A 13,187-nucleotide genomic window follows, 5' to 3' on the forward strand; every position below is an offset into this window, starting at 1 on the left:
CCTGCTGACGAGTGGCAAGTACCTCGAAACACGTGTCCAGGGATGGCATTTATTTAACACTCGTAGCATAGGTGTACCCGCCGCTGCTACTTCATTGTCCAGAATCCTATGGGGCTACTTGCTAGTATGACGAGCGGTGTGCGACCCACCTAATGGTTGAATTTAAAGCTCCCTCGAGCGATTGGCTGACGAGTCAGGATCCCGCACCCGCGCGCCGTGAAAGGTATTTAACTTTGTATATTTGGCAGTCTACTGGCACCCCACATACAGACCTGCTCCCTGCTGACGAGAGGCAACTACCTCGAAACACGTGTTCAGGGATGGCATTTATTTAACACTCGTAGCATAGGTGTACTCGCCGCTGCTACTTCATTGTCCAGAATCCTATGGGGCTACTTGCTAGTATGACGAGCGGTGTGCGACCCACTTAATGGTTGAATTTAAAGCTCCCTCGAGCGATTGGCTGACGAGTCAGGATCCCGCACCCGCGCGCCGTGAAAGGTATTTAACCTTGTATATTTGGCAGTCTACCGGCACCCCACATAAAGACCTGCTCCCTGCTGACGAGAGGCAACTACCTCGAAACACGTGTCCAGGGATGGCATTTATTTAACACTCGTAGCATAGGTGTACTCGCCGCTGCTACTTCATTGTCCAGAATCCTATGGGGCTACTTGCTAGTATGACGAGCGGTGTGCGACCCACTTAATGGTTGAATTTAAAGCTCCCTCGAGCGATTTGCTGACGAGTCAAGATCCCGCACCCGTGCGCCGTGAAAGGTATTTAACCTTGTATATTTGGCAGTCTACCGGCACCCCACATACAGACCTGCTCCCTGCTGACGAGAGGCAACTACCTCGAAACACGTGTCCAGGGATGGCATTTATTTAACACTCATAGCATAGGTGTACTCGCCGCTGCTACTTCATTGTCCAGAATCCTATGGGGCTACTTGCTAGTATGACGAGCGGTGTGCGACCCACTTAATGGTTGAATTTAAAGCTCCCTCGAGCGATTGGCTGACGAGTCAGGATCCCGCACCCGCGCGCCGTGAAAGGTATTTAACCTTGTATATTTGGCAGTCTACCGGCACCCCACATACAGACCTGCTCCCTGCTGACGAGAGGCAACTACCTCGAAACACGTGTCCAGGGATGGCATTTATTTAACACTCGTAGCATAGGTGTACTCGCCACTGCTACTTCATTGTCCAGAATCCTATGGGGCTACTTGCTAGTATGACGAGCGGTGTGCGACCCACTTAATGGTTGAATTTAAAGCTCCCTCGAGCGATTGGCTGACAAGTCAGGATCCCGCACCCGCGCAGTGAAAGGTATTTAACCTTGTATATTTGGCAGTCTACCGGCACCCCACATACAGACCTGCTCCCTGCTGACGAGAGGCAACTACCTCGAAACACGTGTCCAGGGATGGCATTTATTTAACACTCGTAGCATAGGTGTACTCGCCGCTGCTACTTCATTGTCCAGAATCCTATGGGGCTACTTGCTAGTATGACGAGCGGTGTGCGACCCACTTAATGGTTGAATTTAAAGCTCCCTCGAGCCATTGGCTGACGAGTCAGGATCCCGCACCCGCGCGCCGTGAAAGGTATTTAACCTTGTATATTTGGCAGTCTACCGGCACCCCACATACAGTCTTGCTCCCTGCTGACGAGAGGCAACTACCTCGAAACACGTGTCCAGGGATGGCATTTATTTAACACTCGTAGCATAGGTGTACTCGCCGCTGCTACTTCATTGTCCAGAATCCTATGGGGCTACTTGCTAGTATGACGAGCGGTGTGCGACCCACTTAATGGTTGAATTTAAAGCTCCCTCGAGCGATTGGCTGACGAGTCAGGATCCCGCACCCGCGCGCCGTGAAAGGTATTTAACCTTGTATATTTGGCAGTCTACCGGCACCCCACATACAGACCTGCTCCCTGCTGACGAGAGGCAACTACCTCGAAACACGTGTCCAGGGATGGCATTTATTTAACACTCGTAGCATAGGTGTACTCGCCGCTGCTACTTCATTGTCCAGAATCCTATGGGGCTACTTGCTAGTATGACGAGCGGTGTGCGACCCACTTAATGGTTGAATTTAAAGCTCCCTCGAGCGATTGGCTGACGAGTCAGGATCCCGCACCCGCGCGCCATGAAAGGTATTTAACCTTGTATATTTGGCAGTCTACCGGCACCCCACATACAGACCTCCTCCCTGCTGACGAGAGGCAACTACCTCGAAACACGTGTCCAGGGATGGCATTTATTTAACACTCGTAGCATAGGTGTACTCGCCGCTGCTACTTCATTGTCCAGAATCCTATGGGGCTACTTGCTAGTATGACAAACGGTGTGCGACCCACTTAATCTTTGGACTATCCTAGCCCACATTTGTGTCCTTGTGGCTAATGGTGTCTGTTGGACCATGGTACCAAAAAGCTGTGGTTCCACTCTGACTATCTCATGGCCATGGTGTGTGGTGTGCAAAGTGATTGTGGGTGCAGGGGTGTGAGTGGTGGTTGTGCTGTGTATGGTGTGTGTTGTGCAGGCGGTTAGTTGTGCTGGTTTGGAGTTGGTGGTGGTGCTGTGTGTGGTGTGGCTGGTGATGTTGTGTCCTTTGCCTCTCCTGTCAGCTGGCGTATGTGTCCCTTCTCTCCTGGAGTTTTGCAAGGGATTGTGGTCAGTGAAGGTGCTGGTTTTATACACAGCTATGTGGGTGTGTCCATTTGGGGTGTTGCTGACAGGTGTGTAGTCCTGGGATTTGTATTTTTCGTTTTGCCATGTGGTTGTGTCATTGGGGTGTGTTTTGTGTATTTGGGAGGCATGTCTAGTTTTCTGTGTGCACTTTTAGGCCTTCTTGTGGGGTTTTGGCTTCGTCCGCCATATTTTTGACGGTTCGCCCGCTGCGGTGGCTGTGCTTCAGCTCTTCCGCTGGCTCTCCCATTCATCCCATTGTGCGACCGCGTTGGTCGGAGACGGCGGTACGTACCGCGGGACCGTCGGGGATATACTAATTTCCGGGGCAGTGTCTACGCTATACTTGCGGCGGGTTGTTGTTTTTCCGCCGCAATTCCGACCGCCGCGGACGGATTTTGGCCATTTCCACTCGCTATAGGTGGTTATTCTGGGCCTCGTACCGCCGCGGTCGGATTTTTTGGGCGGTTAATGCAAATTTGCCCGCCGGTTTTCCCACGGGGCCGGCGGGCGTTTGTTTTTTGCTTCCATGGTGGTCGAGGTGTTTTTCCGCCCTACATTCTAATGGACCTCTAAGTATTATTAAGTATTGGCATTTGTACTTGAACCATAGGTACTTCCAGCACACATTTCTTTCAATACACACACAGGCCTGCTTTCTCCTTGAGCACTAGGAAGTAAACACCATATACGGCATAATACCAACATTTGGAAGGAAGAAAGAGGGATGTTTAAACAAAAAAATCTGAGGAATTGATTTGGCTTGTATTGATTTGGAGGCAATTTTGGGGAAGAAAGAACGAAAATAAAGCTGTATGTGGTTTAAAAAATCGTGAGTCACCCTCCTGAGACAGGTGTGTTGGCACGTATGACATGGGTAGAAATGGAAGTGCATGCAAATATTCTTCAAGCACAGAAACACTTTGCAATGGGGCCTACATGAATACGGTTGCTATCTAGCACTCTAAGCCTTAGTAATACGAAACACGCTGCATATGTGATTATAATACCTTCATCAGCTTCATCCCAATTATTTTCAGGGAGAAAAATGCAAGTACTCCCGATGCCGGGCTTGCATCCACCCCACCCTCCCATAAAACTAACAGTGGGGAGCCACGGGCAATGGCCAATGGGTCAAGGAAGCTGTGGGTAAAAAAGTTTGGGAACCACTCAGGCACGATTACACTCAATTTCCTGTCCAACACTACTGTCACTTGTTGTAAGACGTCCCATGCTAATGTTGTTTATATTGTGAAAACCAATAACAATACTTTCAAAAAAGCAAAATAGAATACTTGATTGGTCGGGTGCATGCTCCACAGTGCTGGCTAATCCATAGTTGCAATTTGGCAACATGTCCATTACTTTGAGCTTGTGGTCTATGTAGGTTACCTTATTTTTTCTACACACATTGCAGTGACTGCCAGGGAGGAGGGAAGCTTGTGAGGACCAGCAAAACATGTTTCTTGATAGTTTTACAAAATTCAACAACAATCTTGTAGCCACTGTCAAAAGAGTGCTTTACAATAAGTCTGCAAAGATGGTTAGGAAACTGTGTTCCCCAGCTCTAGAACTGAACTGTCTGTGGTAAAGGCAGAGGTAATTTGATTTTGAGAATATAAGAGTAGTTCTGGGCCTCTCTGGAACATGGTCTACAGCCTCTCCATGGGTTTTGCCAAAAATGGCTAATAATGATCTACATTTTCTGAGTCTATGGGGATGATTACGATGGCGGGCAGACTTGGTCCGCCCGCTACCGTAGCGGTGATAGGGACCGCCCGCCAGACATGTGGCAGTCCCACCACTGTGATTAGGATGTGCCCACCATACTGGTGGGAGCATCCTGGCCCTTTAACATTGTGGGCAGTGCTGCTAGCTGCAGCACCGTCCGCAATGTTGAAGGTGCTTGCACTGCATTTTCCTGCACCACGTGGCAGGCACCATGCAGTGCCTGCCACTTGGTGCATGGAAATGTAGGGGGGTACCATGGGTACCCCCAGTGCAGTGACAACCCCCCAAACAATGGGGGCCCACAACGGGCCCCCAAACCCAATCCCTGCCAGCCTTTCCATAGTGGCATCGCCGCCACGCAAAGGCCTCTTCCAGGATACATCCTAATATGGTGGACAGTGCCTGCTAAGCATCGGTGCAATTGCCTTTGGCAGTGAAGCGGTGGACGGACTTCCCGTCCGGTGCGGTACCCACCGCCATCCTAATTTGGCGGTGGGTAATCGGTGGGTAATTCACTATGTGATGGCAGAAGGACCGCCACTGCCGGCCCGACGGTGGCGGTCCGTCTGCCATCATAATGAGCCCCTTTGTTCTCTGTAAATACAGCCATCTCCAGATATCTAGTGGATAAATCTAACATTCTGCTCAAGTCAGTTTTTATGTCACACTCTGGTCTCACCAACATAATGAGGTACTGCCGCACAATATTATGATATTATATTTTGCAGGATATATAAAGTGGGATTAAGGGGCTCGATTCTAAAGATGCCACAGCCGGCCCATACGTTTTTTTCATTTTTGATAAAATTCCTGAAATTTAAAAAAAATGGAAGTCTTTCTTTGAGATGAATTGGCCATCTCACATTAAAATTCTGTATCACCGCATGTCAGAGGATCATACAGTGGTCTGTTGCACCAAATGTGACAGAATATTAAAAGCTAATTCCACTTTTTCCTGCAACAAATTTGTGATGAATTTGCAATTACTTTGTTGCCCAAAATTGTACCCTGCTTATCAAAATCATTATAAGGTCAGGTTGATGGACAAGCTCAACTAGCATCTAAAACGAACACCATATTCAGGCACATAGTAGCATGGCATATATAGCACCCTAAATTCTTAAATCAAAAAGTCACCAGGTAGCTATTATATGGCAAAAAGGCAGATTCAAGGCAGCCTAAAAAGAACATCTTAAGAAAGCTCAGATCGTTGATTCTTTCAACAGAAAAAGGTCACATCTTTGTCAAATCTCATTCCTAAAACTACCCAGCCCTCACGTAGTCCATCTCAGAAAATGTGGAATAAAGTTGCTTTTTCACTATCAAAGTATCCACCGTAAGGCACATTGCCTAGTTAATAACCTCATAATTTAACTTTAGAGAGCAAGCAACCGCTCAAACTCCACATTTTGCCTGTTCCGTTATGAGCCTGGAACTGCACATGGACCATTACCTACCTATGCACATCAGCGGACACGGAGGATGGCTTCCCATTTGCAGACTAGCTCTAGATTGGATTGATAGGATTTTCCTACTTGGCAAGGTTTGATTATAGTGAAATATCATCTGGCAATGTAGTTTAAGACCACAGAAAGACTCTGCACAGGTGTAACAGAAATTAAACCAGGAAACTTTACATACTGGCTAAATTACAAAAATCGTGGTTGTCATGTAAATTCACTTTGCAGAACCCTCACAGTGATGTGCTAACTGTCCTTTCCTTTGTATCTCGCCCTCTACAGGAGGAGTACATCAGGGAACATATTGACTGGCGGGAGATCACCTTCAGTGATAACCAGCCCTGCATTGATATAATCTCACAGAAGCCACATGGCATCCTGAGAATACTGGATGACCAAAGCAGTTTTCCTCAGGTGAGTCCTATCAAATGGTCCCAAAGTTGTTTGTCCTGTCTCTTGTTGTGTTTCGAAGTTCGTAACATAGAAACAAGAAATAAGTTCATATTGGGAATGTGCTTAGAGGGTGACATCACAAAATCCTCTTCTTGAGATCTGCAAAGGTCGATCCTGACCACATCTGTGTTTAAGAAATCCCCTTGTTAGCTGCATCTCATTTTGTCCTCCCTAGCAATCACCCTCAAGGGTAAAAAGGCTCTTTCTAAATTTGTATGTGACCGGGTACTTGCCCATGTCCCGGGAGGCCGCTCCTGGGCTCCCAACAACTGTCCTTGGTGTCTAGTGCATTGATCACAGTGTGGGCATTGCCCTCCTGCTGCAATCCCCAACCAAGCATGCATCCACCAGCAAGAAGTACTGCTAGAAAGGGGTCAATGATCAAAGCTTCGGGGAAGTTATACTCACTGAGCACCAATCAAACTGAAAGCAGGCAGTGCCTAGTGGCACCGACTGCTTTCAGTTTCAGTTGTATGTCTTCAGTGCACTGCACATACTGATTGTGATACAAATGAGGAAAAAAAATAACCTCAAGACATGAGAGAATTTCTTCCGTTGTGTGCTGACTTTTATTTTATCAAATAAAGTTATTCTAGTGGGATCACCGACATAACATCGATGTACAAAATATCGACATAAAAAATATCGATAAAAAAATATAGACAACAAAAATATCGACTCCTATACTTAAAAAGGTAAGTACAATAATATTGAATAAAAAATATTGATGTACAAATATAGATGTAGAAAATATTGATTTATATATATATATATATATATATATATATGTGTGTGTGTGTGTATAAAATAAAAACATATTAAATATTAATATTAATGTAAAAAATTAAATGTAATATACATTACAAAAAAATAACAAATAAACTTAATTTAAAAAATAAACACACAAAAATGATAATTTATACATGATTTACTTTAAAATAATTAATAAACTATTATCTTTAATTTATTTTAAGAGTTTAAAATTATATAAAAATAAAAAAATATATATAAATAATTTTAAATGTTCTGTGAGTTTGCCCAGCGCTTAAGGTCGCACTCCTGCTGCAGGTAAGGAACATCCTTTATTTAATAAAACAAACAGCTTCCCATCCCGTAATATTATCCTTGTGGCCTTACGCATTTCAAAGACTCTTTCTTCTTCATCAGAGGCCAGGTGAGCAGACGGCGATTCCAAAGCTTTCCCCACAGTCCCCTGCGTGCTTTATACTTTAAAATAATTGGCCTCCGGTGTGCCTTAATTTGAATTACTTTCCCGATGCACGCCGGTCTCTGGAGTCTATAATTGTGCCAATTATTTCAAAGTATAAAGCATGTAGGGGACTGTGGGGAAAGCTTTGGAATCGCCGTCTGCAGTTTTCCGGAGTCCTGCAGTGCAACCGAGCGAGTACGATGCGGCCGTATGCTGCCGGACTCGGTTCGGTCGTACTTCCATAGAAGTCAATGGGAGCCGGTCGTACGACGGGTACATGGGCTCCCATTGACTGAATGGGTACGTCTCGCACAAGGGCGCCCCCTACAGTGGGTACGCATTGGTGCCATCCGCACCGTACATGCCTGTGTAGGGGGGACCCTTGGGTCTCCCCCTGTGTATGAGTTGTAGGGCTGCGGGTGACAGGGGGTCTGACGCGGACCCCCAAAGGCAACCACCCGGATGTTTTGCGAGCCGGACACTCCGGCTCACACCGGCTGTCCGACGTGTTCATCATACTGGCTCGGTCGTAAATCGCATCCATTGCACGCCACGGTTAGCTTACAAGCGAGACGTACGGAGCAGTTCGGACCCGGAAACGACTCGGTCGGTGAATTTCACGTAGCTCGCATCGTACTTGCTTGCTCGTACAGCTGTAGGAGTCGGGCAGAAAAAACACGTGTACGGCTCATAGTTTTTCTGGCCGGATCGCGTTCGGTGCCCTTCCGACCCGGATCGGAATCGGCCCCTTAATATAATTAAATTAGTTCCCACCCTATTTCCCTATGAACCCACAACCCAATACGGAAAAAATCGCAAAATCCAAATAATTTTCTTAAATAAATGTCATATAATTAAATTACTTCCCACCCTATTCCCCTATAAACCCACAACCCGCTACGGAATAAAAGCGCAAAATTCAAATAAAAAAAATTAATAATTACTAAAAATGTAACACATATATTAAAAATACAAACAATTCTTATACAAAAAAACATATAAAATATATAGTAAAATACATAACAAAAATAACAAAAGATATTTTTGCAAATAATATTAAACACTTCAATATTTTTTAAATCAATATTACCTTAAATTGATATTCTTGACCACAATTTTCTTTTTGTCGATATTTCAGACCTACGATATTAATGACTCGATATATATGCAACTCGATATTTTGTACTCGATATTGTGGTGCCGATTACGATCCGGTAAAATCCGGGTACTAACCGTCGGTCGGAGAGTTTTCTCCGTCCGACTCGTACCCGGTCGGAAAACTTTACAAACATGGAATTACGAGTCGCACGGAAACACCATTTCCGTACGAATCGTAAAAAACACCGACCGACGAAAATATACGTACGAATGTGATCCGGGAATGCTGCGACGTGACGTTGGGACGCTTTCAGGCAGCGTTTCACGACCCAGGAAGTACGATTCGGACCGACAGCAGTCCGGACGGGGATATTTTCACGGCACCCAAAAAGTGCCGGAAAAGCAAAGTACGGTGCGAAACGACCAGAGTAGGTGGCCCGGTACGCACCGTTCCCCCCCCCCCCAGCCCCGCGATGTACGCACCGTCCCCCCCAGCCCCCGTATGTACGCACCGTCCCCCCCAGCCCCCGTATGTACGCGCCGACCCCCCCAGCCCCCGTATGTACGCGCCGACCCCCCCCAGCCCCGTACGTTCGAGTCGTACCCCCCCAGCCCCCGTACGTTCGAGTCGTACCCCCCCAGCCCCCGTACGTTTGAGTCGTACCCCCACCCGTGTATGTACACCCCTGTACGTGTCGTACTCCCCCGTGTATGTACACCCCTGTACGTGTCGTACTCCCCCGTGTATGTACACCCCTGTACGTTCGAGTCGTACCCCCACCCGTGTATGTACGGTGCGTACACCCAGCGCATACAGAGGTGTACATACACGGGGGAGTACGACACGTACAGGGGTGTACATACACGGGGGAGTACGACTCGAACGTACAGGGGTGTACATACACGGGTGGGGGTACGACTCGAACTTACGGGGGCTGGTGGGGGGTACGACTCGAACGTACGGGGGCTGGGGGGAGTGTTGGGCGCGTATGCGGGCACATGTCTCCATGGTTGCAATGGGAGTTCGGTGCGGACGGTGTTTTTACCATACGGTTGTGAGCACGGGTAGGATCGTGATTCCTCGGTCGGACTTCACTTTTCACATTTGTACGGTAAATCGTCCGAGGACGTGTCGGACACATTTTCCGACCCGAGGACGTGTGGGGAATGATTCCCAATGCGGTTCGTATGGACTTTTTTCCATGCGAATCGTGATTGCCAGTTTGTACGGCACTTGTACGATTCGTACGGTAAAAAGACCGGATACGAGTCGTACGGGGACATTTTTTACCGGATCGTAATTGGCACCTGTGTCTCTGCACCATTCTGGTGCTTGTTCTAGAAAGATGTTCTTCCGCAATGTGTAGGACTAGACGTTCACGTCCTCTGCATAACTGAGGTAATGGGGCCAATGCGAACATTGCTTTCATCTCATTAAATACTCAAATGTGTGTTAGATTTCCATCAAAAAAACTTTGGTTTCTCCAGGAGATTAGTTTCCTGTTTGTGGAGGGCATTCTGTAAAACTTTTGATTTTAATTGCAAAGGTTGTAAACACAACCATATTACCACGACCACAATATTTTTTGAATGGTGATTGAGGTGTGAGCTGCAGAGGAATGCTTAGAAGTCAGGATAATGCTGTTTATGGAGGTCCACAATCAAGAATAAACGGTGGTATAAATTAAACATGAAAAATGTGTGGTACATAACATTAAATTATAAATTATACATGGGGTAATAAGTGGATTACAGGGATGGTTTTAACCTCAGGGTTCTGAGTGACATCATAGGAAAATCGATTTTTGTCAGTGTTGTCCATTTGATGACACTCAGAACCCCTCTGTGGAAAACATCCTTGTAATTCACTGTCACCCATTAATAATTCTATGTGTAATTCACTGTGAGGGTTTCCATGAAATCTTTTAATTCACCATCCTTGTTAGTAACCACTTTTCCCATGACTTGCTGAAGTCTTCACACTTATTTAGAAAGCCTCAGTAATGTGACATGCATGCAAACACTACTGGGTGACCCAGCTGCCACTCATTTTTCTAGTATATGTGTATACATTTCGAGTGATGGGGTATTCTGGTTACAGAAATGTGGCCGGTGGAAACTATGGGGCTGATTACGATGGCGGTTGTAGGCACATCCGCGGTGCTGGCGGTGGCGTAAAATGTCCTTTTCTGCACTCCGTCGGCGGTCCTCGTGTCCGCCGTATTATGATGGGCAAAGATAGACCGTTTCCCGTCCCCTGCGGAGTCTCGGGCTCCGCCAGAAATCTCCTTCTGCACCGGTAGGGGACGGAGCCAATAGAGAGGGACCACCGTGCTGAATACAGTTATGACCGCCAGACAAATCACAATGCCTCATACAGCCCATCACACTGCAGTGGAGAATCCGGCCATTCGGGGACAGCGGAAGCACTACTGCGGATAGCGAAAATTAAATCCCAGACACCTCCTGACCACTGGGCAAACGGCGGTCTTGGGTTTTTCCGCAGTAATTCCGTCTGCCGCGAACAGATTTTCAGCTTTTCTGGTGGTGTATCCTGGAATCCGACCACCGCGTTAGGATGTTTACAGGCAGTGCATCCTAATCTAACCGCTGGTTTTGCCGCGGTACCTGCAGACGGTAATTTTCCGCTACCACAGCGGTCGGAATGCTTTTCCGACCACCATCGTAGTCAGCCCCTAAGTTGGAAGACATATGGAAATGTTTTAATTCACATTGTTACTACAACTTATTCCCCAGACGATTTTGCAAGAGGCAAAATCGGGATGTAAAACTGCGAAGTACTATTATTACTGCTGCAGAGTTTTATCTCCAGATGCTGCCAGTGAGACAGTTGCTACAGCATCCCTTCTTTGCTTTATTCCAGTATGCCATCATTACTTCATTCCAGCTTGCCTTTTTTGCTTTTTTCCAGCATATTCTTTGTTTCATTCCAGCACACCTTGTTCGCTTCATTCCAGCATGCCTTGTTTGTTTCTTTCCAGCCTAACTTATACTTTGCTCAGGTAAGTTAGTGTTACAGGGTGTGCAACGGCTCACTGATACAATATCAAAACCATAAATATGATGCCAAAATATTGTGTCAAAAATATCGATCACAAAAATATACTTTTTATATATGTATTAATAAAAATATCGAAAAATAAATATCATTTTACACTAATACCGAACAATATATTCAAAACATAGGGGTCCATTATGATGTCAGGCGGATCACCACCGCCCGACCGGTGGTGGCGATCCGCCCGACATCTTTCCCCGCTTGCCCTCCATTTACCTACCGCCATATTACATTGGCGGGGGTTACAGCGGCGGATGGAAAGACCGTCCGCCGTATTTCCGCTGGCAGGCAATCGTTCCGATTGCCTGCCGGGTGGAACTCGTGCTTTATATGGTGGCGGTGTCTGGAAGACACCGCCATCCATATCAGGATGCCTGGCGGAGAAGGCCTTTCCATGGCGGTGATGCCGCCATGGAAAGGCATACAGGAATTGCTTTGGGGGCCCGTTGCGGGCCCCCGGGGGGTGGGGGGTTGGGGGGCTGCACTTGGGGGTTACCTACATTGGCATGCACAAGGTGGCAGGCACCGTGCGGTGCCTGTCACGTTGTGCATGCCAATGCACAACATGCACATTTAACATTGTGGCGGGTGCTGCTTACAGCACCTCCTGCCACAATGTTAAATGTGTGGGATGCGACCTCCAGGGTGGCTGCCGCATCCTAATGGGCACAGCAGGTCCACTGCACCTTTGGCCGTCGGTCCCGTTCACCGCCATCGTAATGGGCCCCATAGTTTTTTGCTATATATGTAGTTTAAATACATAAAACTTAAATATTTTAACATATATCATTAATATAATATAAATGAAATGTGTAATTAATATTTAAAAATATATATAAATATTCACAAATTTAAACAAACACACACACATATATATCCAAGTGTGTATGTTTATATACACATATATAATGTAAAACTGTTTTAAAAAATATAAATTTTAACTTATATTCTAATTTTCTAATATATATATATATACATATATATTTACATACACATAAAACATTTAAAAGTGCAACAAATAAACTGCAATTTAAAAAAAAATCCACTTTAATTATACATATAAGTAAACAATATATAAAGTTCCGGTTTACTAAAATATCTTTAAAATTACATTAATGTATATATACATATATATATATATATATATATATATATATATATATATATATATATATATATACAAAATATACATGCAAATACACAAACACATAATATATATTTAAGCAATATTAATTAAAATATTGAACTATATAAATAATTAATATACTATTCCCACTCCAATTTAACCAACAGTAGGATTTTACTATTGCTATTCCAGTCGGTGCACCAGTAGGGAAAGTGTTAGACTTAGGAGGGGTAAAATATACTATTCCACTCCAGTCTGTGCAACAGTAGGGAGAGCACTTGACTAAGGAGGGGTAAAATTTATTATTCCCACTCCAGTGGCTGAAACA

General features: G+C 45.6%; 1 protein-coding gene across 1 annotated transcript in view; it reads left to right on the top strand.

The window, feature by feature from the left end:
* MYO15A (myosin XVA) overlaps positions 1 to 13,187 on the top strand; it is a 1,126,038-nt gene that overhangs the window by 291,191 nt on the left and 821,660 nt on the right. The window contains exon 16 of the mRNA XM_085631315.1: positions 6,176 to 6,307. Within this exon, the coding sequence (XP_085487441.1) occupies positions 6,176 to 6,307 (132 nt within the window). The remainder of the gene's footprint in view (positions 1 to 6,175; positions 6,308 to 13,187) is intronic.

Source organism: Triturus cristatus, chromosome 10 (assembly GCF_964204655.1).
Source record: "Triturus cristatus chromosome 10, aTriCri1.1, whole genome shotgun sequence".
Classification (NCBI taxonomy): Eukaryota; Metazoa; Chordata; class Amphibia; order Caudata; family Salamandridae; genus Triturus; species Triturus cristatus.